The sequence below is a fragment of the Colletotrichum abscissum genome (assembly GCF_030869225.1).
Source record: "Colletotrichum abscissum strain IMI 504890 chromosome Unknown Scaffold_4.1, whole genome shotgun sequence".
Classification (NCBI taxonomy): domain Eukaryota; kingdom Fungi; phylum Ascomycota; class Sordariomycetes; order Glomerellales; family Glomerellaceae; genus Colletotrichum; species Colletotrichum abscissum.
In genome coordinates this window covers 593998-619269 of record NW_026850320.1, presented here as the reverse complement: position 1 = coordinate 619269, position 25272 = coordinate 593998, and the positions used below count along the sequence as shown (strand labels likewise).

The 25272-nt window shown below is 50.6% G+C and overlaps 7 protein-coding genes across 7 annotated transcripts; 2 read left to right on the top strand and 5 right to left on the bottom strand.

Annotated features, from left to right (window-relative positions):
* Nucleotides 1–466: 466 nt before the first annotated feature.
* Nucleotides 467–1359, bottom strand: CABS01_02146 (uncharacterized protein; the record flags this gene model as incomplete). Its single annotated transcript, XM_060535524.1, has 3 exons — nucleotides 467–990; nucleotides 1051–1090; nucleotides 1177–1359. 3 exons carry the CDS (start codon nucleotides 1357–1359, stop codon nucleotides 467–469), a joined length of 747 nt encoding a protein of 248 aa, XP_060395829.1.
* A 634-nt stretch (nucleotides 1360–1993) lies between these two features.
* CABS01_02145 (fungal specific transcription factor domain-containing protein) lies at nucleotides 1994–5155 on the bottom strand (the record flags this gene model as incomplete). Its single annotated transcript, XM_060535523.1, has 5 exons — nucleotides 1994–2655; nucleotides 2708–4160; nucleotides 4312–4536; nucleotides 4854–4967; nucleotides 5036–5155. 5 exons carry the CDS (start codon nucleotides 5153–5155, stop codon nucleotides 1994–1996), a joined length of 2574 nt encoding a protein of 857 aa, XP_060395828.1.
* A 1541-nt stretch (nucleotides 5156–6696) lies between these two features.
* CABS01_02144 (oxidoreductase family protein) lies at nucleotides 6697–8014 on the bottom strand (the record flags this gene model as incomplete). Its single annotated transcript, XM_060535522.1, has 4 exons — nucleotides 6697–7141; nucleotides 7218–7407; nucleotides 7466–7880; nucleotides 7937–8014. 4 exons carry the CDS (start codon nucleotides 8012–8014, stop codon nucleotides 6697–6699), a joined length of 1128 nt encoding a protein of 375 aa, XP_060395827.1.
* An 851-nt stretch (nucleotides 8015–8865) lies between these two features.
* On the top strand, nucleotides 8866–9987 carry CABS01_02143 (oxidoreductase family protein; the record flags this gene model as incomplete). The annotated part of the gene is made up of 1 exon (XM_060535521.1): nucleotides 8866–9987. The coding sequence occupies one exon, from the start codon at nucleotides 8866–8868 to the stop codon at nucleotides 9985–9987; it is 1122 nt and encodes a 373-aa protein (XP_060395826.1).
* A 436-nt stretch (nucleotides 9988–10423) lies between these two features.
* Nucleotides 10424–11539, bottom strand: CABS01_02142 (RTA1 like protein; the record flags this gene model as incomplete). The annotated part of the gene is made up of 3 exons (XM_060535520.1): nucleotides 10424–10722; nucleotides 10782–10956; nucleotides 11045–11539. 3 exons carry the CDS (start codon nucleotides 11537–11539, stop codon nucleotides 10424–10426), a joined length of 969 nt encoding a protein of 322 aa, XP_060395825.1.
* Nucleotides 11540–12820: 1281 nt separating this feature from the next.
* Nucleotides 12821–22600, top strand: CABS01_02141 (beta-ketoacyl synthase domain-containing protein; the record flags this gene model as incomplete). The annotated part of the gene is made up of 9 exons (XM_060535519.1): nucleotides 12821–13218; nucleotides 13315–13581; nucleotides 13647–13942; nucleotides 14044–14273; nucleotides 14327–19678; nucleotides 19737–21347; nucleotides 21422–21652; nucleotides 21718–22433; nucleotides 22498–22600. The coding sequence occupies 9 exons, from the start codon at nucleotides 12821–12823 to the stop codon at nucleotides 22598–22600; spliced, it is 9204 nt and encodes a 3067-aa protein (XP_060395824.1).
* A 524-nt stretch (nucleotides 22601–23124) lies between these two features.
* On the bottom strand, nucleotides 23125–25206 carry CABS01_02140 (major facilitator superfamily transporter; the record flags this gene model as incomplete). Its single annotated transcript, XM_060535518.1, has 6 exons — nucleotides 23125–23935; nucleotides 24011–24278; nucleotides 24331–24341; nucleotides 24392–24647; nucleotides 24718–24879; nucleotides 24939–25206. 6 exons carry the CDS (start codon nucleotides 25204–25206, stop codon nucleotides 23125–23127), a joined length of 1776 nt encoding a protein of 591 aa, XP_060395823.1.
* Nucleotides 25207–25272: the final 66 nt, after the last annotated feature.

Sequence of the window (25272 nt, the reverse complement as noted above, 5' to 3'; positions counted from 1 at the left end):
GTTATTTACATACCATTCCATCTTTCGATCTATCGTCGCGGACGTCGGAAGTGTCAGAAGAGACCAAAAAGGGAGTTGCGATGTCGGATGCTCGATTTACGTAGGGCTGGCCGCATTGATACCATCTTTCAGCAAACATGAAACCATTATTATTACGATTTCAGAACCATGAGCTTAAGTCAATCAAGCATTTCTTGGAAAAAGCGAAGAAGATGTGTTCATGAAAGAAATAACACGGTAAACCTGATTACTTGCACCATGAATAAGCACGCAGTAACATCTGCGAATAAGCCTCCTCATCAAACCTTCGAATTGTTTCCTTGATTCCCTACGGACATCCTCTTTTCTCGGATCCGGATTGTCAGGCACAGGTTCTTGACGTCCACCGTGCGCGGTCACACAACCTTATCTTCTTCCATCTCGTCTGTTCAAAACTCTGGCATCATGCCCTTGACGAGGCGGTCGCCTAATCACTTGGCTTGATCGGACCCCCAGGCACCGGCGACTGGGTCACCACGGGCCTGCCTGGGACCGGCTTGTCCGGAACGAGGGGTTCACCGGGGATGGGTTTGTCTGGGATGATGGGACCGACAATGACATCCTCGTTGCAGGCTTTGAGCGCCGCGATGATTGCTTGGTCCAGGTTCCAAATCTCAAAGGGCGGGGTGTTGCTGTAGATGAGAAGGAGACTCGCGAGAGTTGCGCGGAGACTAATTAGATCAGATGGCTTGCAAGAGCCAATCTCGAAAATTTGACGCTTCGTATTCGTGGTTGGGCTGAATATGGTCGTTGCTTCGCCGAGGGTGATGGTGTCTACTTCCACTCCCTTGCTCGCGAGGATGTCGGCCATGTGTAGGAGGACGATATAAGTTTCGAAAGAGGGTTTGGTCCCATGAACAATGGGCTCCAAGAGAGTGAAGTATGTTTCTTTGAGGGTATTGAGATCTTCCGCGCGCTCAGCCAAAGCTTGCGATAGTCTCATAGGAGTGTCTAGGTCATTCTCATGTTATCAACTTAGGCACCGAAAACGGCCGTGGTCGTAGTACGTACCTGACGAAGACAATTTGCGCTCGAGAAAAGGCCCGCCAAGCTGTGTAGGAAGTTAGGAAGATTCAGACTGACATCAGGGGCACCTCAAAGTGGGCATGATCAAGCATAGAGAGGGACTTTTCTTACATCACGCTTACCAGGCTTGACTTCCGGGCTGTCAGTAGGAGGAAGCAGAATGGGGCCAACTGGGTTAGGTGAGGTAGCTCCTCCACCAGGGACGAGAATTGTAGAGCCACCTCCTATTGCGAATTGAGGCGCGGCGTTGCTCATGGCCAAGAGGCCAAGCAAAACTATGGCGTAAGACGCCATGATGAGCACTAATAAGGATTTTCAGATGGGGTCTATCATATCATTGCAATAAGTACCTACTTAGTAGTCTGCTAGGAGCAGCAAACAGGCGATAGTGGGGTTTTATAGGCAAAAAACCCCATGAAAAGGAATGTAGAAACGTCTCCTTGCGATTCACAACGGAGTCGAAGAAGTTAGCCCATGTGCTAAATATATGCATGTTATTGGGCAGTTAATAAGAGAGCATAGCGGGAAAAATGAAGCTGCAAGTGCCATTTATCCAAACACTTAGAATCTGATACACGCTATTGAGCCATTTTAGCCGAATTTATAAACTGTTGCCAGATCACACGGATAAGTTGAATATCTGAATTGTGGCTGAGCTATCAGCTATCAAGAGACATTACTTTGGGATTACGAGATCGCATGTCCGCGAGCAATTGAATAATGGATATTTGGGTGATGAAGCCTCAAATGTTGGCAGCACCAGTGGCTCGTATACACTTTCAAATAATCCTTGATGCGCCAGGGACGTGAAGCTCTTTGATCAAGAAGGATTAGAAAAGACTAGTCGCTTCCCATCACACATCGAGGCCATGTGTGGCAAACACGAGGCCTGGTAGAAACCTCCATTCTGATTCAAAGTAAGAACAACTTAAATAAAGGAGCCCATTGGCCCAATGCCTGGCGGAGCATCGCCTCCCAAGATCGCATCGATGGCGTTGAGATCGCCGGGGTCAAAGAATTCAAAAACATCAAAACCTGCGGGCCCCTCGAAGAGGGAAGGGTCAAAGACGGGCATAGTGTCACTGTTTGGCGGGCAGTTTCCGTCATCAACATTGCTGATGCCTACAGCAGGCGCGTCCTGTGATACTGTTTGGTCCTGCCGAGGAGTATTTGGCGCATTTGTTGAGCCGGACCCGTTTTGCTCATTCATGGCGTTGGTGCAGACTTGATCTATCTCTTGGATCACTTGTTCCGCTAAATCGACCATGACCTGGGCAGACCTGAACATGCTGCTCATTCCACGTAGTGTCTTGCAGGTTGACTGGAGCTGTCGTCGCGATCTCGCTGTCAACATTGGCACTTTGGATGATCGTAGTTCTCGATATGCGACCCGCAGGGATAGAGATACGGCGTATGGTACGAAAGTCATATGCGATACCGTGTTGCCGAAGTCCTCAATGATGGTTGTGATCTTCATAGCGGAGAGAGCTTGTCGGTTGAGTGCCAGCGAAAGGTGCTCAGATCTTGTTGAACCAACGGGAATCCGGCATGATAGTATGCCAATGCCATGATAAAGAAGTTCCATGGAAGCTGTGACACAATCAGCTTCATCCAAGACACCTTGAAGTTGGACTAGACTTACCCAACAAACGAGATTCAACACCGAGAGCCTTTGACTTTTCGACGAGGCTATCAAAGCTTGGGAAATCCTCCATGACAACGCAGCCTGTATTCTTTGCTGCCGGGCGATACAGGTCGATGATGCACCCGAGCAAGACCACAATCTCGAGAAACAGTCGGAAGCAGTGGTCTTGCTCTCGAATACACTCCACCATGTCGCGCCCCAGATCTCTTTCGTGTATCATCACCGGCCGCCCATGGAAAGCGGCGTTGAGCTGGTCCATGGCCCAAACACAACAGAAAAGCCGGGTCAAATAGGCCGGATCCTCCGACCTGGCCGGCGGATTTTGGAGGTGAAGTCCCACAGTTTGGGCATTGCTTACGGCCTGTGCCGCTAGCTCGGCAGACAGATGGCGGTCTGACGAGAAGTGAGTGTACAGGGAGAGAATCACCATTATGGCGACAGCTTGGACTCGGTCCTTGACAAGGCCGAGGGTGAGTGCTTTCCGGATGGCAGAGGAAAGGCGGAGGGCGAATTCCGAGTAGCTCAAGACGGCCGACGAGCCTTGCCCGAGTGTCAAGTAGGGTCTGGCGCTCGGATTTGAGCCGGCAGCTAGGCATATGGCTTGTCTGCAGAGAACCTGGGATATTGTTGATGTTGGCGCCCGGAGTATGTCGAGGTTCATGACGGGTAGAATCCGGTGAACATCTCGAATGTAGATCTTTTCGAGGTGTTCATAACACTCCTTTTCCGGTAACACAGCGAGAAACTGGTGTGCTTCATAGTCTATCGAGACTGCCGATGCAAGTTCTGGTGTGAGGCTATCACCGTTGTTTCTACGAGAATACCACACGCCAACGGCGTTGGATTCGGCATGACCACGACTGGTTGCTGGACTATCGGCTAGGAATGCACCCTCTGGATTCAAGTCACCTACAAACCTGTCGTCATTGTGGTTCGAGTTGGGATCTGTTGGTTGGGCCTTGTCTTCAGGACTTGAGATATGAGTTGTTGAGTCTGTCGCTTGAACTGCTGGGCTCTTAATGGGAACCACTGCTGTCCCGACCGAAGGTACTCGGCCATGAGTAGGAGTTCCCGCGTTGTTATTGTTGAGTCGTATGAGTCCTCTCCGAGGATGTGCGTGACTGGAACGACTCCGAGGCTGCTCAACTGGAAACGTCGAGTTCTGGGCAGGAGGCTCCGAGTTTGCAACATGATTCGAGTCGACTGTCTGATCATCATCGCCGCCAACGATCTCTCCATCCGAACCACTATCCGCCTCTACAGTTGGCCTATGATGAAGAGACGGATCTATTGGCGTTACGGCCACATCATCCGGCGAACCATCCTCGGCGGAAGTGGCCGGTCCTGATGGATGGCCCCGTTTCCTCCAGTGAACGCCGTGCGGAGGCGGAGACTCCCCTTCGCCTAGTGGATGAACACATCGTTTCTGTACATCCGTCAATAATCTGTTCTTCAACCAGAAAGGGAAGGTATCGCGGCGAGAGCGCACTCCGATTGGTCACCAATCAGGCATCCCGAATGGCACCCAGCAAGGACCAAGGTCCAAGTCTGTCTCTCTTACGACTTCAACTGCAGGGGAACGGGTAAGATGATTGACTCACTTTTCGTCTACGACAAGTATCACATGCATGTAACGCAATTTTACGCTTTTGAACGGGAATGTTCGTGGTGTTGACAAACTTAAGCTTGAGCATTCTGTTGGCGTGAAGATGAAGACCTGGCGGGCTTGGGTTTGCGTGGCGGCGGTTCACAACACATCGACTGGCGGGGCTGCCGGCATTACGGCGATCGGACCAGCCCAAAACGGAAAGGCCGATGTCGTACCGCTGAAGACCAGTTCGTCTCCAAGATCACACACATATGAATTATTGCGTCTACGTCTAGATCTCTCCTAGGCAAGGTTTGGTATGTTCCGATCGTGGTAAGCTTATCTTAATTAAATGTTTGTGATGGTGCAAGCATATTGCTAAGTGTTTGCTGAGTATGTGTCGGATTTTACTCAAGGCCCCTAATGCTATCTAGAATCACGCAAACATGGGCCAAATATTTCCCAAAAGTTTATCAACGCTGATTCTCTACAAACACTGAACCGGAATGTCAGTACTCATCTTATATCATCCCCGAAAATTTGGAAGGTACTTACGCAGCCCTCGAAACCACCTTCGCCACAAGGGGTATCCTCCGCTAACATGCAGTCTCCTCTCCAAGTGTGTCGGTCTCCTCCTTCTGCTGCACTGCAGCAAAAGGTATTTCGCTCCTAAGTAATAATGATAAAAATGAGTAAGGGCTCTTGCAGTCACACAATGTGCAGTGGTGCCATCATACCGGGTAAAGCGCTTTGCAGCTCAGATGATTAGCCTGTTTTCCATAGTCGGTACACCACCAGGCATTAGCCGAGCCCAAGAACAGGGCACTGGCGGAAAGGAGAACGGCGGTGAACTTCATGATGTGCGACTGATGATGATGGAAATAGGTATGAAGAGGCTGGCCAGAGATTTGTGGTTTCAATTAAATACTTTACTTCTTACTTTATCACAGGGTAAGGTAGAATTGCAGACGCTCCGCTGTTGACTAGTTCGTATGTAATGACTACGTGTGTCGCATGGACTTTCCAGGCCATGATTACAGTATTACTCGTGCTGCGCAGGTAAGATAGGGAGGCATCTGTCGATCTACTCTTCGTCTACGCGAGGGGGTATACTGCATTACTCATGGCGTCTGACAAGCGTCCCGCCTCTGTCCGTGCCCAATTTATGTGTATCCTCTTACTAGGATTGCACCGAGTCATATCTCGATCGAGAAGGATCAAACAAGATGGATTTGACAAACGTAAATAAATTGTTGTTGTCAGTGCCCTTCCGGAAGGAGGTTCGTAAGGGCAAATTAGGGGGACACAAGCAACAAAGGAGCAGGTCGGATATATATAATCACGTAAGGAGCACACGTCTATTCATGGGAGAGATTTCAGTAATTTGACCCCAACAGCCTGTCAGGTAGCCTCTGGGGGCGTCCACCCTACGCCACACGCATATTGACAGTCATCCCAAGTCGAAGTGAATACTAACTTACTCTGACCAGAAATGTCCTGAGGTCTTACCTAGGTATAGGAATCAAGCCTGTACCGAGTGATATCTGGAAGAAGGCCATTGACCAAACCCACGTCATCACATGCTCGGAATTCCAAGTACTATGTTCGCGATCAAATAAGGAGAAATCATCTGCGTCTATGAGGACTTTAAAACTGTGGTTGTGAGTGATTGGTCCCTCGTTTCCGGTAAAGATCTGTCGTGAAAGTCACAAGCCAGCGGAAATGAGGTCTTCGCACGCGGCGAGTCCGTAAAGGTCCCACATAATAACCGAGAACACTCTATTTTACTTTCCCCTTCACCTATAGGCTACGGCTGCCTTGTTGATCTTTGATTGTCTCTTGTCGGGGCTGGGCAGACTTGACCGGATTCGTTACAAAGGGCATGTCCTTTGATGAGATTGATAGATATACGGAAGAGATGGTAAAAGGAGGCAGAACTTTGAGATCTTGTAGTATGTAGATGAGTAATTTGAGGAATATTAAGACTAGACCGACACATTGGCCCGGCGAGGTGGCCGGGTAACCGGCATCAACTGAATGAGTCGTAAATGGCGCTGCAACATTCTGTATGATCACGACCTCTGCCTGCAAATATCAAGAATAGTAGCGTTGCATAAGTAATTCGGAACGTGCGGCCCGAATGATAATCTCTTACAAATTTGCGTCTGTGACTACTAAGGATACGATTTTATGGAGTTCAAGTATTTTAATCACACGATCTCCAATGAAGTTATTCTTCGGGTCTTTTGCTTTGCTGGAAAGAGGAAGCCGGTCAATCAAACACCCGATCACATAGGTACCTAAGGTAGCTTCAGCAAGACTCAAGTCGCGAAATTATTCGTTATTTTGCAAAGCTTGGTCTTGGATAGGTCGGACTCAATCTTCAAAGTGAGATACACTAGTAGGCATTCTGCATGATCATCTTTATCAAGTCCAGGTCTTCCCGAGCATCCACGGCCGAGGTCTTCGGGATAGTCTTCTTCGTTACACAAGAGTGAAAATCCAGGAACTCAAGCGTGAAGGGATCCTCATACGTTTTCCTGACAATTTTCTCTTGGTAACCGTCACCTTTGGCGGTCTCGATTTTCTCCCTGATGGTCATGGTAATAGGAAGCCCCTTAACGTACGGAGTATCGTAGTCAACGCGCACAATCTTTTCTCGCGAGTAGATCTCGATGTGAGCGTCAAATCTGGGTACGTCGATGATACCTGACTCGTACATGACGGGGAAGCCTTCGTATTGGAACAACACGCTCCAGATTGGCAACCCAAGAGAGGCACCTACAACTCGTGAGGGCATGCCGACCATCTCGCGCAGCGCAGAGAAGTCATGTACTCCAAGTCTATCAGATAGACGTGATGGGTCAGCGAGAAGGAAACTCTTTTTTCGGGTCGGCTCTGCCGAGAGATGTGACCTACCCTGTGAACAACCTGAACATTGTCATTGACCCTGGCGTTGCGTCAACCCCAATTTCTTTGATGAGCGCTGTTTTGACCATCTCTTCTTCGGTAGACTTCATCTCTGCCGTATCTTGCTTCGGGTAGTCGGTGTATTTCTTGGGAAATGTGCCAGATTGGTCTACGAAAGAGCTATTTTGCCCAATGATATCTACAGTATCTATTGTCAGCTTGGTCTATAATCTTCAACATGTCGAACAGTAACATACCCCTGACGCGAATGTAATCAATCTTTTCCATCCCTCCCACTTCCTTCACAGCATCGAGGAAAGATTCGGCATATCGCCTCTGGTATCCGACAAAGACCTTCGCCTCAGAGGTCTGCTCCGCCGCGATGATGGCATCAAGGTCGCGGTAGTTCAATGCGAGAGGCTTCTCTACGAATACATACTTGTTGTGTTGAAGAGCTAGGATCGCTTGTGGAGGATGGAATGCGTTGACGTTGCAGATGACCACAACGTCCGTATCGGGAGAGGTAATCAGCTCTTCAGCATTCAATGTCGTCTTGGGTGACCCGCCAGCGACCTTTTTCGTGCAGAGGTCAAGGGCTTGCTGAGAGACATCGGAGATGTAAGTGACCTCAAAATGAGTGGACAAACTGTTCAGCACAAGAATATGGGACACCTGCATTGGTGAAGCTTTAGTGTCTGCGGAAAAATGGATTCAAATGTAAGACAAACCTGCGCGAGCTCTCCCAGACCAATGATTCCGACTTTGAGAACCTGGCTGAGCTTGGTCCCGTTTGTTACTCCGACCATCTTGAGAGGCGGCGAAAGAGCTAGTCTGAAAGGTTTACTGCAGGCGGCCAGATTGAAGCTGGTTTGTTTTGGTCTTCTCTACAAAAGGACAAGTCATACAACATTCGACAACATATAAGCAACACAATCAATCAAATGTGCTTCCTCGATGTTGAAGACGCAAGGCCCAGCTCTCCTGGAGGCTTTCGAGGACCTGGAGCCTCGTTCCAAGTTTCCAAAGGATTACGCGTCGCGGCCGCCATTATCCGATGGATCAGAGAAAGATAGACCTACTTTAGGCTCCGGACAAGCGGACCGTCTGATGCAATCACAAAGATGTCCCGGATGAGATCAAAGCGGCGTAATGGACGAAAGATCTTTTCATCTTACGCGCGCTGGAAGCTGCATTGTGACGGCGCATACAGCTTTGTGGTACCTTACATGGAGCCCTTTGCATTTCTACTGGAACGGCAAGTGTTACATCTTACATCAGCTAAGCACCTTCAAATATGCAAAACTTCCATATCCGGTCAAATCCTACAACTGAGGGGCGCGCCACCGTCTTGAAGCAGGCGGCCCGTCGCCTCCGGCCCCTGAGCCTGAGGCGTCCCGTCCGGAAAACGGGAAGGATCGCGAAGGATCGCGAAGGGTAAAGTCGAAATCATCAGCCTACATGAACCCTGAAGATACAGCCGGAAGGATTGGCGGGGTTTGCATGATACTTCGACTTTCCTCTTCCGCTACCGACCGCGGTCATTAGGCCAGACGGCCTGGCGAAGAATGTCCCTTCTCCAAGCACCTCACGATAGTGTCAACGAACAACCTCTTCTTTGCCAAACATACACGTTCTCGATATATCTGAATTCAACGAAATGCCTCAAGCCTGGCGAGTTTACCTGTACGGCGCTGGCTCAATTGCATGGCGACATGGCGTTGCGGCGGAAAGCCTGGGCGACGATGTTCAGCTTTTTGCTGCAGACCCCTCGAAAGATGCTCGGGAAGCATTACTCGCCAAATTACCCAAAGCTACTGTCTATGAAGATGTAGAGACAATGCTCGCCAGTTCCTCAGGGCAAGAGCGCGACATAGTCGTGGTAGCCGTGCCTCCATTCCTGCACCACGCAGCAACACTACGCGCGTTTCGATCCAACCGCCATGTTCTCTGCGAAAAGCCGCTGGCAACATCCGAGAAGGAGATGAATGAGATGTTAGCCGCTAGTGCTGAAGCCAATAGAGTCTTTGGAGAGTGCAGCTTTCGATATCTCGGAAATAAAGCTTTGGATCGCGCCCGCCATTTGATCGAGACGGGTGGAATAGGGTCTATCTATCATGCCCGCTTTATCAACCGCCAGCCAAGAGCTCGCGCGGGAATCGAGTATCAACCGTCGAGCAGATGGTTTTTGGAGAAGGAGAAGTCTGGCGGCGGCATCGTATTCGACTGGGGCGTCTACGATGTCACCATGTTCTTCGACGTTCTCCGCCCAGTCGCTGCCACGGTCAACCATGCCTGGCTGGCCACGCCAACTACTGGTGCTGACCCGTCTGGGACAGTCATTTCTGTCGAGACACATGCTGGCGCGTCTCTGACTTTGAAGCTTCAGGACGGCACTGTGATCCCATTCTACTGGGAGCGAGCAAGCGGTTTCCATGGAGACGCCCAGGTCGCTCTGAGTATCGACGGCACGGCTGGTGGTCTGACATGGGAATGGGTCCCGACTTTTGACTACAAGGACGAAGTCGATGAGCTAGAGCAAGGCTTCAAGCTGGTGCACTATATCGACAACAACGGCAAAGTCGAGGCTAAGGAAGAGAAGTTTCCTGCTTTCGGGTGGGAGGACGCAAATCAACGCCCCTTACTGTCCTTTGTCGATTTAATCGAGGGACGCGACAGCGTTGCTCTATCCAGGAGCAGGCTCGAGTTCAATTTTGGTGTCGTATCAGCTATTTACCAGTGTGCCTCCGATGGCAAACCCGTTCATGTTCAATTGAAGTAAATCAGGGGGCCAGATATTTGATTTAGACACCATTAATGCAACATCGAACAACCGCGAGTACTTACTTGAGAGATCTATGGTTGGATTACGTCTTGCCCAAATGCGCAACATTGGAAAGAATAAAAGACACCATCTGACTTTGAACATGGGACTTTAACTTACACAGCGGGCGGCAAATTACTTTATATCACTGGAGTAAACAGCAAGACCATAATTGAATATCCTGCACTAACAGCAAAACACCGTCATGACTTAGGGAGGTTTTGACATGGAGGCTTTATGTATTGTTAGATGAAGAAAATGCACAAGCAGCGAGATGTGACTAGTCCTTCAGCAGTGTGTTCCCAAAAGTATTCATATCTTCCGCATGGAATGTTTGAACCTCAATGGGGATCTCCTTTGTTGTCTTCCTGCAAATGTTAAACAAGCCACATGCTTACAACCTCTCTGCGGATGTCTCCGGCGCAGCCTTTTCGCTGCTACCAGGGGTGATGGTTTGTGGACTCCCCTTTGCCTTGGAGGCACGGAATCGGAATTTAGCCTCGTTCCACCTTTTCCCGAAGCCATAACCTGGGTGGAAGATAGTCAAGCACGAGCATGCTAGTATAATCATGGTTCCGTCGAGGATCATGAACTCAACCTCTTGGTTGGCAAGCTTCCCACCGAAACCCTCGCTGAGCTCAACAGAACGGAAAACGGTTCGTATAAACAAGAATGCTGTTGCACCAAACAGTGCTTTCAACATCGTTAGCTTCATAGATCTGGTTCATGTTGACATCGATCAGGGAAAATACCAAACAGGAACAGTTTGTATCTTTTGCTGTTGACCAAATCGGTAAACTCGGGATTCCGCATCTCTGGGTTCTTCTTCACGCGCCAGAGGAATTCGAGGCTGCAGGCAGTGAATGCAAACAGACAAGCAACCTGTATCGACAGGCCGGCCACAAGAATGTTTGTTCCCACATCGATCTTGAAGTACCAAAGTATCAGTAACAAAGTTCAGAAGCAGTCGAAGGCATATTGCCATGACAAAGGCGGGTGAAGATTGAATGCGTACCATGTGCGGGTTGTCTAAAGGCGTAGACGCCGCAATTCCTCCCCCAACTGCCTGAACAACAAGACTGACAATGTCGCATCCCAAGAAAAATGTCGTGTACGAGCGAGGCTTGATCCGGCTAATGGCTTCCCCATTGATCACGACGATGCGCCCGAGAGTTAGGTAGATGGCTGCCGCGATGAATACAGGACCGATTGTTAGAGTAATGAGATACCACAAGAAGTAGTCTCTGCTGAAAGGGTTTCCATTCAAGAGGACCCTAGCAATGTATCCAACGGTCTCCGTCAATAAGCCGAGGCAGATAGCTATCATGAAACCCCTTGTTTTGTGCTTTATGCCGAGAAAGATCTGACCGCATGCGAGCAGGGCCATAATCACCAGAAAGAGAACATTTCCGGCGACACTTGGTCGGTAGCGGACGAAGCCCCATTGTTCAACGGAGCATGTGTCTAGAGTGCAGACGAATCCTGGAATGTAGCCTTCGGGGGCCGACATTGTGAACCGAGCTTTGTGGAAATGTTGGATCTTTGGAAACCTTGTTGAGGATAGGGTATCTCAACCTGCAGAGAAAGTGGAGGAACCCTCGACTGGACGTATTTAAAGCTAACGACAGGTTGAAGGTTCAAAGGCCCGTGAAAGGGGACTGGCGATACCGGCGGATTGGTAAATTGGCCCAACACGTCTCTTGGCTCAACCCCATTGTTGGCCAACCCTTCACTTTGTTTGGTAAACGATTGGATGACATGCGGGACAAATAATGACGGCTGAGATTCCCTTGGTTCCGACCTCTAGCCCAAGACTGTAGTAGGTGTATGCAAGTCGGCCCGAGACGCCTTGTGGATAATTGGGATGTAAGATTGGTGGCGCGGGGTATTCTGGCTAAATCGAATCATCCCCATGGGGGCCAGCCAAGAAGCCCACGGATCTTCGTGCCGAGAAGCTTACCACCTTTATATAAGTAAGCTGTGCTGTGCCGCGTGGCTGCGGCGTCTAGCTAGCCGAGCCGCACACAACTTGGCGAAGGCTTCGTAAACGCCATATCGAGATTGTGTAGACGCAAGTCATACATCCGTCACCTTATTGAGACCATACATCCTGCCATCTTTGGCACAATAGCACAGAAAAGGCGCGAGAAGACAGATGCCGGAATTTTCGGGACCAAATCACGGCGGCAAGACTTGCTATCACATCGAAGGATCCCCTGAATCCTTCAAAACATGCATCCCCCACTAGGCAACAGTTCGGCATTCCTATCTTGGACTTATCATACGGCCTGGGCCGCGAAGGATCGCAAGTCTTCCAAAAGCGGATTTGCACTTTGGTTCAGAACTTGCCGTGCGAGGCACAGCGAGCCGTCCAAAGCCGCGTTGCCGATTCGACAGTAGGCTGTCAGCTACAATCCTCAACTCCTGAACATCGATTTCTGTGATACACGAGCCTTATCTTCAGGGCTGTAGGATTCGCCATCGTAGAGGGGCTGTCAAATCTTGTTCCGATTAGCGCTCATGGTCCTACTGCCTCCTGATATTCCACCCTGAAAAGTGAGATGCCAAGTGCTCCGTGTCACTGAGGATACCTCCATGTAGGATCAAATGATGGGCACATATTGATTTCGCATTAAATGTCAGTTTCCCCAAGCACAAATAATTGGATTATAAGAGATTTTGAAGCTCGAATACCTCGAGGAATCATTCGAACTCTCGCTTGTCGCCATCTCTTCGTCGAAATTCTTGTTGAAGCATACCTCTTGAGGCTGTTCTTATTTCGTTTAACAACATGACGGAGTCATCACCTAGTCCAATTGCCATCATTGGCATGGCATGCCGTCTGCCTGGTGGCTCGGATAACCCTTCCAAACTCTGGAATATGCTCTCAGAAGGCCGGAGTGGCTGGCGTGAGATACCCGAAGATAGATGGAACAAAGATGCGTTCTATCACCCTGACCCCGAAGCAAAAGAAGCTGTCAACTTCAAGGGCCTTTACTTCTTGGACCAAGACATTACTGCTTTTGACGCTCGGTTCTTCAACGTACACCCTCATGAAGCCCACTGCCTCGACCCACAGCAGCGCATCTTATTGGAGACGACGTATGAGGCTCTCGAAAATGCTGGGCAAACCATTGCCGGCATCAAGGGATCCGATACTTCTGTACACGTTGGAGCTTATGCTACTGAGTGAGTCCTTTATACTTGATGGAGCGAGAGTGCCTCTCAGGGAACATATCCGCCCAGGCTGGAAGCACATTCGGTCTAACGTGTGCACTCATATAGCTTTGAACGCATGGGCTACAAGGATACAGCAAGAACGCCCAAGGCCCATATGATCGGCACAGGAATCGCAATTCTCTCTAATAGAATATCCTATGTCTTTGATCTCAATGGCCCATCAAGCACAGTTGACACTGGGTGCTCAGGAAGTATGGTAGCCTTGCATCAGGCATGTCATGGGCTCCGAGCAAGAGAATCAAAGATGGCTATCGTCGCCGGTACCCAACTTGTTCTTACCCCTGATCAGATTATCCCCATGAGCAGTGTCGGGTATGTCTCATCCTTTTTGTATGTGTGATTTGTAATTTGAACAAGAGCTGACGAGATGGACGCAGCATGACCAATCCAGATGGTAAATGCTACGTCTTTGATAGCCGCGGCGCTGGCTACGCAAGAGGCGAAGGTGTTGTCACTTTGATTCTCAAGAGTCTCGATGATGCTATTAGAGACGGTGATCGGGTTCATGCCCTCGTCCGGAACTCTGGGCTAAACCAGGACGGCAAGACAGTCGGCCTTACGCTACCCAATCCCATTGCCCAGGCGAATCTTATGCGCCTCGTGTACAAGAACGCCGGGCTGAACCCAGCAGATACTGTATACGTCGAGGCTCACGGCACGGGAACTCAAGCTGGTATGTGATTCTCACTCTATGTCCTAGCTCCAGTCTACTTCCACTTCCCTCTGCTTTTCATCACGTGTATCTACCATAGGCGGACCCTAACAATGGAGTAGGTGATAGCGCAGAGATATCGTCCATTGCGGAAGTCTTCTGTCCCGAAGGCCAACGCGAGAACGGTCTATATGTTGGCTCTATCAAGTCAAACATTGGCCATCTTGAAGCTTCAAGTGGTGTCGCCGGATTGCTGAAGGCCATTCTAATCTTGAAGCATGGCGCAATCCCGCCCAACATTGATTTCATAAAGCCGAAGCCTACGCTACATCTAGAAGAGCGCAAGATAAAGGTACAAGAAGCTTCTACCTGACTATTTAGACTGTTGCTGACCATGACCCGAAGATTGCTACTGAAATGGTTCCACTCCCTGAGTCAACTGGTCCCCGCCGTGTGTCTGTCAACTCCTTTGGCTACGGCGGAACAAATGCCCACGTCATCCTGGAAGCTCCAGCTAGCTACGAGAAAGCGGACAGCGTACTGGCTCCAGAGAAGTCAAATGGCACCAATGGGCATACCAACGGACATGCAAATGGGCACACTAATGGGCATACCACGAAAGAAAACGGCACAAACGGACATACAGAGGTGCAGGAAAGTACGTCTCCGGATCATGGAATAAACGGATCAAACGGGATCAACGGAACCCAAGGGACTAATGGACACAACGGCCTCAACGGCAAGACCAAAGACCATGTCGAGAAGGTCGACTCGGATACTGCCAACGGGAGGACCTTGTCCAATCCCAAGCTTTTCGTCTTGTCAGCTCGATCGGAGACATCTTTGCAGGCCATGGTGGCCAATCTGCGAGGATGGGTTTCTTCCCATCACGACGCCTCTTCACTTTCTAACCTTGCTTATACTCTGTCGACTCGCAGATCAGAGCTGCAATTTCGATCAAGTGTCGCAGCGGCCAGCCATGGTGAGCTCATCAGCCTTCTCGAACAGAAGCCTCGCATCACCAAGGCAGCGTCAAACTTCCGCTTCGTGTTCCTCTTCACGGGGCAAGGAGCCCAGTGGCATGCCATGGGCCGTGAGCTAACCAGGGAGAATCCGGTCTTTAGAAAGTCAATGCTCCATTCGGAGAAGATCCTGACGGATCTTGGGGCTGACTGGAGTCTAATCGAAGAGCTCTCCAAAGACGAGGACAACTCGCGAGTTGGGCAGGCTGAGATCTCCCAGCCCTCTACCACAGCGATTCAAATTGCATTGGTAGATCTCCTCAAGAGCTACCAAGTCTTCCCCAATCTTGTGCTCGGACATAGCAGTGGTGAAATAGCTGCTGGTTATGCTGCCGAGGCCTTAGACCACGCAACTGCGCTCGAGATATCGTACAGGCGCGGATTCATGTCGCAGGCATGCGCGCGTGTCATCTCGAGCAGAGGCGCGATGATGGCCGTCGGCTTGGGCGAAGACGATGTCAAGAAATACATTGAGCAGACCAAGACAGGGCTCATCTGCGTCGCATGTGTCAACTCCCCTGTCAGCACAACCATTTCTGGAGACGAGACTGCCATCGACGAGCTCAAGCAAATCCTTGACGAGGAGTCCATATTCAACCGAAAGTTGAAGGTGGACACGGCCTACCACTCTCATCACATGAAGAAGGTTGCAGCCGAATATCTCGAGTCCATCGCGCACATCGAAGCGCGCACTCCGAACCCTGCCATCAAGTTCTACTCTTCTGTTGCCGTTGCACACAAGACATCTGGTTTCGATGCTCAGTACTGGGTTGACAACCTGGTCTCTCCAGTCCGCTTTGGAAATGCCTTGGAGCTCCTCTGTCGCACAGAACTCGCGGACCTCGAGCCAGCGCCCCTCACTCTATTCACCGAGGTGGGCCCTCACGGTGCCCTGGCAGGTCCAGTCCGGCAGACTATTCAGGGGCTCAATTTGACTAGCTTCAAGTCAAGTTACCTATCCACCCTGTCTCGAGGCCGTGATGCTGCGATTTCCCTTCTTGAGACAGCTGGCAAGCTGTTCGAGTTCGGGTACCCAGTCTCGCTACAAACGACCCTGGGAGAAAATCAATCTGCTACGTTGGTTGATGATCTTGATCCGTATCCTTGGGATCACTCCACGAGCTTCCTCTACGAATCGAAGCTCAGCAAGGAGCATCGCTTCCGCGCGCACCCGCCACATGACCTTCTCGGCCTTCGTGTCCCGGGAACCACCAACCATGAACCCACTTGGCGCAACCTTCTCGGAGTGGGAAGCCTTCCGTGGCTTAGCGATCACATTGTCGATGGCTTCGCCATTTTCCCTGCTTCTGGATACCTCTCTATGGCTGTAGAGGCAGTGCGCCAGATCAGCGTCGACAGAAAGATCCAGGGTGTCATTTCTCAGATTCACCTGAAAAATGTCTCGTTTACCAAGTCAATCATGATCCCTGAACGACGCACTGACGGACTGACATCTGATGTCGAAGTCCTCCTGACGTTGCGACCCGCCAAAAGTCTGACCGACCGTACATGGGAGACATTCCGCATTATGGCTCTATCGCCGGAGGATGTGTGGCACGAGCACTGTGCGGGACACATCATGGTTGAGTGGTCGACTAAGGAAGATGAAGTCGAGGGATTCCGCGAAGAGAAGATGGCAAATTCAAGCGGCCTCGAACATCTTCAGGAAATCATCAATGCTTGCAACACCACGATCAGTGGCGAGGAGCTTTACAAAAACTTCACCGAGAACGGCAACGTCTATGGCCCATCTTTTGCTGGCATAGAGTCGGCGAAGATTGGCTCCCGCGGAGGCATCGCAGAGATCAAGATCCCCGATGTGAAGAGCATGATGCCTCGCAAGCATCAGCAGGAGCATGTCATCCACCCAGCCTCGCTCGATACAGTCTTCCAATTGGGACTTCCACTGTACCGGAGGGATGTTGGTAATGGGCCCGTGATGCCTACAAGCATCGATGATCTGATCATCAACTGCAAACTCAGCAGTACACCCGGCACCAAATGGACCGTGTGCTCCACCCTGGGCCAGAAAGGCTTCCGGTTTGCTAGCATCGACATCATGGTCTTCGAAGAAGTCACAGAGGGTGCGCCACTGGTGCCCGTATTGGACATTCGCGGTGGCGCGCTTCGGGGCATCGGCGAAGCTCCAGTTGACGAGAATGCTCTGCCGTTCTCCCGCAAGATGAGCTATGCTCTCGAATGGCAACCTGACGTCGACCTCCTGGCTCCACTACGGCAAGGAGACGAGTCAAACCAGCTAGTCTCGTATCTTCAGCTTCTGGCCTTCAAGCAGCCACGCATGAAGATCCTGGATTTGAGCGCAGGATCTGAAGCAGACATAGCGCTGCCATTCCTCGAAGCGATTGATCGTCCAGAAGGATTGCTTTTTGACCGATATACATATTGCAGCGCTGAACCCCACGTCGAGTGCTTGGATCAAGCCAAGGCGTCTCTTCGCCGATGGAATGATCAAGTCGAATTCAAGACGTTGGACAGTTCAAAGGATTTTACTCAGCAAGGCTTTCAAGAGGGGTCTTACGACCTCATTCTTGCTTCCCAGGCGGAGCACGGCTCTGCTGATGAGTCTCTGAGCAACTGGCGAAAGCTTCTGAAGCCTCGCGGCAGACTGGTACTTCACGCATCGCCGGTCAAAGGTGAACATGATGACTCTGCTGTCCTGTCAGAGTCCGATTGGCATACCAAATTGGAGCATCATAGCTTCCAGGAGGTGACTCCTATCCAACAAGACCCTGCTACAGAACCAAGCATGATCATTGCCTTAGCCGTCGAGGAGCAGTCTCCAACGAAGGAAGACTTCCCCTCAATTCGCATCATCTCTCAGTCGCAGTCAGGCCAGATTGCGTCTCTTGCAGATGCATTTGTGGCACACATGACCGCACTAGGGTTTGCTTGTATTGTGGATGGTTGGGCATTTGAGCCAGTCAATGCTGATACTATCCACATTGTCCTCGATGATGCGATGGATCCCATCCTTGCTGCGCCAAGTGCCGAAAAGTTCGCCCAAATTGTCGCTCTCGTAACCAAGACGAAGAGCTTGCTGTGGCTAAGCTGCCAAGAAAGCGGTATCCAAACCCATGATCCAGCGAAGGGGATGATCAGCGGCCTCGCAAGAGTCGTGCGACGAGAGAACTCGGCTATGCGTTTTGTCACTGTCGATGTACAAGACGATGTGCTGTCGAAAATGGAAGTTCTGGTATCCCAGGTCTCAGAAGTTATTAGAAGTTCCTTTGCCACCCCCGTCAGCATCTCACAATCCGATGAGGATGAATACACCTTCAGTAACGACCAACTCCTCATTCCTCGAGTCCATGCGGATGCCAAGTTCGACGACTGGGTCAAGAGGGCGATATACGCTCAAGGAATGGAGACCGGACCTTTCCAGCAGGTGGATAGGCCCCTCAAGCTCGAGGTTGAGACGCCGGGGCTCCTCAGTAGTCTCCGTTTCGCCGACGACGAGACGCCGTCGAGGCCCCTTAACCCGTTCGAAATAGAGCTTGAGGCTAGGGCGTACGGCGTCAACTTCAAGGATGTATTCATCGCGATGGGGCAGATGATACCTGGTGTAACAATGGCCGGTGAATGTGCCGGTATTGTTCGCAAGGTGGGCTCTGCCATTGAGAACAAGTTCCGCGTCGGCGATCGAGTCTGCGGAATCTTTGCGGAGCCCTTCTCTAGTCACCCACGGATCGATGGGAACTTCAGTTGTCATCTTCCGGATAGTATGCCTTACTCCGTGGGCGCGTCAATCCCTGTCATCTTCTGCACCGCCTACCACTGCATCATCGAGGTCGCTCGTCTCGAGCGTGGAGACACCATTCTGATCCACGCCGCTTCTGGCGGTGTCGGTCAAGCAGCTATTCAACTTGCCCAGAACATTGGAGCCGAGATCTTCTGCACTGTGGGCAGCAGGGCGAAGCGGCAACTGCTCATTGACACGTTCAACATCCCACCAGACCATATCTTTTCGTCAAGACTTCGGACATTCAAGCAGGGGATACTGCGACTCACCCAGGGCAAGGGTGTCAACTGCGTCTTGAACTCACTGTCGGGCGAATCACTCCATGACTCCTTTGCTGTTCTTGCACCACTAGGAACCTTTGTCGAAATCGGCAAGTCGGATATCTATCGGAAGAACGAAATCAGCATGGTTCCTTTCGACAACAGTGTCACGTTTGCTGCTGTCGACTTGACCGTCTTGGCCCGACTCAAGCCGACCAAGATGCGAGAAACTCTCGATAAAGTACTCTCATTGTTCGCGGAGGGTACTCTGAAGCCTGTGGCTCCCATTACGGCTATGCCCATGACCGATATCGAGGACGCTTTCCGTTTGATCCAGTCGAGGAAGCACACCGGCAAGGTTGTTCTCGTTTGTGACGACCAGACGCAAGTCAAGTTGACGCTGGCACGTCCACAACCTCTCCGGTTAGATGGTAATGGCACATATGTCATCTCTGGAGGTCTCGGAGACCTTGGGCGAAGAATCGCCAAGTTCCTAGCCGCTCATGGTGCGGGACATGTGGTAACTTTGTCTCGTCGTAACCTGGAAGAAGAGGACCAGCTTGCGTTCGAGGAAGAGTTGCGCGCCATGGGAGCAGAGCTTCACATCATTCGCTGTGACGTGACAGATCAAGATTCAGTGCAATCAGCCGCTGCCGAATGTTCAGAGAAACTTCCTCCGGTGAGAGGTGTCGTCCATGCAGGAATGGTCTTGAGGGTAAGTCTTTGTAATGCATCCCATTTTTCTCGCACAACGCAGCTCACGTCATTTCTAGGATCATCCTTTTGAAATCATGTCTCACAATGATTACATGACCTCAATCAAGCCCAAGGTTCAGGGAACTCAGAATCTCGACAACGCCTTTGGCGCTTCCGACTCCCTCGACTTCTTCATTATGCTGTCATCCATCACCGCAATCCTCGGAAAATCTGGACAGTCGAACTACGCTGTCGGTAACGCCTACCAGGATGCATTTGCTCAAAGCAAAAAAGGATCGAGCTGCAGATACATCACGTTGAACCTCGGTGCGGTCGACGGATCCCTAGCCATCACCTCACTGCCTCCTGCGCAACAAGACGCTATGAGACGTGGCTCCGTTCTCATGTCGTTTGACGAAGTCTTCGCCGTTTTGACCTACGCTATGAGCGCACAGGCAAACGAGGATGATCTCCACCAGCTGATACTTGGCTTTGATCGAAAATCGATAGAGGCGGTTCACGATGAGATGGCTCTTGCGAATCCCATCTTCAGCCAGATTCCGTACCTGGAGAAGGAGGGAGAGCCGACAAAGGAAGCTGCCACTGACGTTGGAAAGTTGCTTCAACAAGCCTCCTCGCCCGAGGAAGTCAAGAGCATTGTGGTTAACGGAATTTGCCAGCGGTTTGCCATGTTCACTGCTGTGCCCGTTGAAGAAATTAGTCCCGACGTTTCGATGGAGAGTTTTGGTCTCGACTCACTTGTTGCCATCGAATTGAAGAACTTCCTCTCTCGCACTTTCCAGGCGACGCTCCAGACATCTGAGGTTCTCGACGCTGTCAACATCCTGAGTTTGGCCAAGGTCATCATCCTCAGATCCAAACTCGTCTCCAAAGACACTGAGACGGCTGTCGCGGAGAAGGAAGAGACCGCAACACCTGCAGCCGTGAAGGTTGCCGACTTGGCCGTCGAAAGTGCAGCACCAGATACCAACCATAACTTCCATTGTTGCCGAGCAATCAAGACGCTTCAGAAGATGCCTCTTGTTGACTTTGACGTGATGTTTGACGATTACCTGGAGAAGTCAAGAATGTTCTTTTCCGCCGAAGACTTCAAGACTATCGAAGACGATGTAGCCGAATTCAGAAAGCCGGACAGCATTGGTCGGAAGTTCTATGGCCGTCTGCATGAGCAGGCGCACGATCCGGCGATCGAAAACTGGCAAGAGAAGTACTTCCTTCAAAGCATGTATCTGCAGAGGCGCATGCCGCTCGCGCCATTCAATAACTTTATGGCATTCCACCCTCTCGGGAACATGGGCCATACTCAAGCCGAGCGAGCAGCCATGATTGCAAGGATTGCCTTCCAAGCCAAGCAGGATCTCGAATCCGATCGATGGGAGCCCATGGCATACATGTTCACGGCAAACTGTACCGATCTTTGGCAGTACATCTTCAACACGGCTCGCCTGCCTGGCGTTCCGCTAGATCGGATGGCTAAATTCCCTGGGAACGACTACACGGCGGTACTCTATCGCGGACATATCTACAAGGTTGAGCTCATAGATGGAGATCATAATGTCTCCATCGAAACATTGACCAAGACTTTCAATGCTCTCTTGGCCCAGCAAGACCTTGATGACAACTGGACGAGTATCCTTGGCACCGACGACCGCACTTCATGGGCGGAGGTAAGTTCACTGCAGTCTATTTACCCACAGATATTAGATTATGAGTGATGATGAGACTGATTCATCAATAACAGAGCCGACAAGCCCTAATTGACCTTGACGATGCCAACAAAGAGACCATAGACATGGTAGAGGCTGCAGCTTTTCTCATTTGTCTCGACGACACAGAGCCTGCGCATGCAGAGGAGAGAATCAACCATATGATGATGCTCAACGGTTTCAACCGATGGGTCGACAAGTCCATCGCATTCATAGTGTGCAAGAACGCAACTTCTGGCACATACGTCGAGCACACGATGATTGATGTAAGTTTGATCGCGTTGATGGCTGACCCATTTCGAAGTAAGGCTTTCTGACCACTTGCACTTAGGCAATGACCCTCTTCGCGATGCAAACGGCCATTGTCGAAGGCATCATGACCTATAAGCCACCCCGAGAGCTCAACGGCCATACCAATGGCGTTGTTTCCTCGCCCAGAGAGTTCACTTTGAAGACAACACCGGCGTTGGACGCGCGTATTCAACACGTTCGACAGCGTTTCGAAAACGACATCTCAAAGTTCGGATACAGAGACATTGTACTCTCCGACTTTGGGAAAGACATTCTCCTTGACCGTCACCTCCCTATCAAAGGCGTCTACGACCTTATGGGTCTTCTCGCCAACTACTACTACTATGGCTACAATGCCCAATCCTGGGAAGCCATCTCCATGTCACACTACCACAAGGGACGACCTGACATTGTGCAAGTCAACACGTCGATCACCGCGGACTTTTGTACCATCGCAGACGACGAAAGCGTGCCGGCGCGTAAACGCTTCGATATGATGGTCGCGGCTGCCAATGCTCGTAATCAGATCATCAAGGACGCGTTCATGGGTCGATGCTACCAGCGGACGCTCAGGGCCCTCGAGCTCTGCGCAGAGGAGGGCGAGGATCTGCCTGCTCTCTTCAAGAACCCGCTCTATGAGCAGACTGTGGAGCCCAACCAGATGTTCTCGAATACCGATGGGCTGTCTCCCGAGTCTTGCTTCATCATGCAGAACCCAAAGAGGTTCTGGATGACGTACTATGTTACTGATGGAGGGTAAGTGACATTTTTACTGAGATAGTCTCTGCTTTGCAAATGAAGCTAACAATTTGGTCTTTAGGGCTCATTTTTCTGTGGTCACTGGGAAAGACGAAGTGATTGCGTGGGCAGACTGTTTACAACGTGCCTCTTCGGTGTTGAAGACGCTGATAGATGCGGCATGAGGTGGATTTCGCACTGATTATGGCGGTTCGTTTGTTCATTTGACTCAAATTAGTTGTATTTCCGCTTGATTGATGCACGTTATTATGATTGAATTATCCTCCTTAACAACTATGTACTTACTCCATGTGATCAGTTTTCGGGTACGCTTCTAAGTCACAATCCAAATCTATAGTACGTTGGTTTTCTTGAGGTAAATACATCAGGTACGAAGAACATGATGAGAATGTCTAAAATGAAGGGTGGGCAACAACACTGAGAGGAGAGCATGCTGGAGCTAGCTAAGAGCCCTAGAGTTCAGTGCAGTGTAGCCCCTGTAGCTGCTGAAGCCTACCCTACTGAAGACCTGTTGCATTACGATTGTTGGCACAGAATGATTTCAACTTTGACATGATATCTTCAGAACCAGTCATCGATTCCAGCAGAACATTTTCAAATTGCCAACGATATGTGCAAGTATAGCCCTCAAACGCCTCAAATCTAAGCTGGCGCTAAATTCTGCGTACTCTAAGATGTAGATGCATATCTACACTGTCTTCTCATCCCTTCTCTGATCTAACGGCGCACTTGCAACTTCGTCACCAGTGTTGGCCTCTTGGCCTGGTTGCACCCGATCGTCTGGAATCCATCGTCTCTGCATGCCGAAGCTGAGTAGTAATGAGGTACCCGCCACAACAATGGGTAATATGAAGGCCCTAGAGATGGCATAGCTGAACGCCTTTTGCACAAACGGCAAAATAACCGCGGGAACCGCCTTCGCTAGGTCAGATGCACCAGCATCTTGTATCGCTTTGACGTTGACACCTCCTGGCACTCCCGCAAGCCGACGGTAGAGCTCCTGGGAGAAGAGGTTAGAAGCGATGCTGAGTCCCACCGCACCACCTAACAAGCGGTGGAACACGACCATGGCACACGCTGTCGGCATGTCGCTGTCGGGAAGGACAACCTGTACCGCAATGAAGGGGACTTGTTCCGCGAGGCCGATGCCCGCCCCGCTGAGGATCTGGAAGCCGATCCACTGCCCCATCGACGACTCCCTATCCAGCTTCTGAAGGAGCACGCATCCGGCGATGAAGACACTGGATCCAAGCCACATGAAGGGGACGTAGTAGCCTTTTGAGCTGACACACGCTCCTGTGACGATGATGGCGATGCTGCATGGTACTCCGTATGCGAGGCAGCGAACGCCCGAAGTCACTGCATTCGTGCCTAGAACTGCCTGGAAGTAAAAAGCGAGATAATACATGTGCGTGTTGTGCGCCATGGACATCAGCATGTTGAAGGTGCAGCTGATGGCCACGGTTCGCTGTGAGAGGATCCGCATGGGGATAGTAGCCCTTGATTTCCGGAGTTGCCCTGTCAGCCGATGTTGAAGAGAGATGTGTGGATATTATCTGTTGTTTTTCACTCACTCTTCTTTCTTTCTCGCCTGCAACACCCCGAAGGCTGTGATGAAAATCCCAAACACCACAAGGCAGGCGTAAACCCTAGGGTCTGACCAAGGGTACCTGGTCCCGCCCCATTGAAGAGCAAAAAACAGACTGATCAAGCCGACGATGAGAAGAAACCCGCCGAGTAGATCGAGTTTCTTCAGCTTTTGACGCAACGAGAGTCGACCGTGTATCGGTGTCCTCGCTCTCAATATCTTGTACGCGATTCCAAATGTCACGGCACCAAATGCTAGACAGACTGTCAGGGGATCCGCGTCGGTCGCTAGTCTCTCATTACTCACGTAGATTGATCCTGTTCAAATTTAGAATAATGTCAGAGCAAATCATCGGTGTAAAACGTACCAAAAACAAAATCTCCAGGTGAGACGAGGCGTATCGGTAATGAGTCCTCCGAGAGTCGGTCCCAGAACTCCTGCGACGCCGTACATACTCGTGACCAGGGCCATTCCGAACGGTCTAGCTCGCAGAGGAACTGACCTTCCGTAGACTGACAGACTACCGCAGAGCAGGCCAGCGGCTCCGATACCAGATATCACTCTCCCTGTGATCAATGCTGCAGAATTTGGCGAGGCAGCGCAGAGAATCGAGCCTGCCTCGACTTGAGAAAACCACAGATTGCTTCAGTAACTTGATCAGAGGTACATTGTGCAGCTACGAATTTGACTCACAAATGATGACGGAGGTCAGATAAAGAACTCTGGCGTTGAATAAGGTGTACAAGCGACCAAAGGTAGGCTGGAATGCCATTTCTGTGAAGAGGTACGCACTTCCGTACCACGGCACGTCGTTGAGTCGATGGAAATCGCTGGTTATCTTGGGGATTGCCGTTGCTGGCCAGGACATCGTAAGTCTAAAGATCTCAAAAATCCGAGGAGTTGCAAAAGCTTACCAAGTATACTGCCATCTATGGCTATCATGAAGGTTGCAATGGTGAATACTGTTGATAGAAGAGCCAGCTCTCGCGGTGTCGCATATTGATGAGTCTGCGACTCGTCAGAGTCCTCACCAGTCGTTATCTCATTTGCATCATTTTCTTGACTTCCTGATCCCTTCTGAGAATTTTCCATCTTATGTTTGAAATCATTGTTGACAACAGCTTCATGGGTATTGCTCTTTTTTCCGTCGCTATCCAATTGAGACGGCATGGAAATCTCCATGGTATGTTTTGTATCAGCCTCCATACTCCTAGAACTCACTCAGCAGCGGCTCAAGTGTTACGAGAC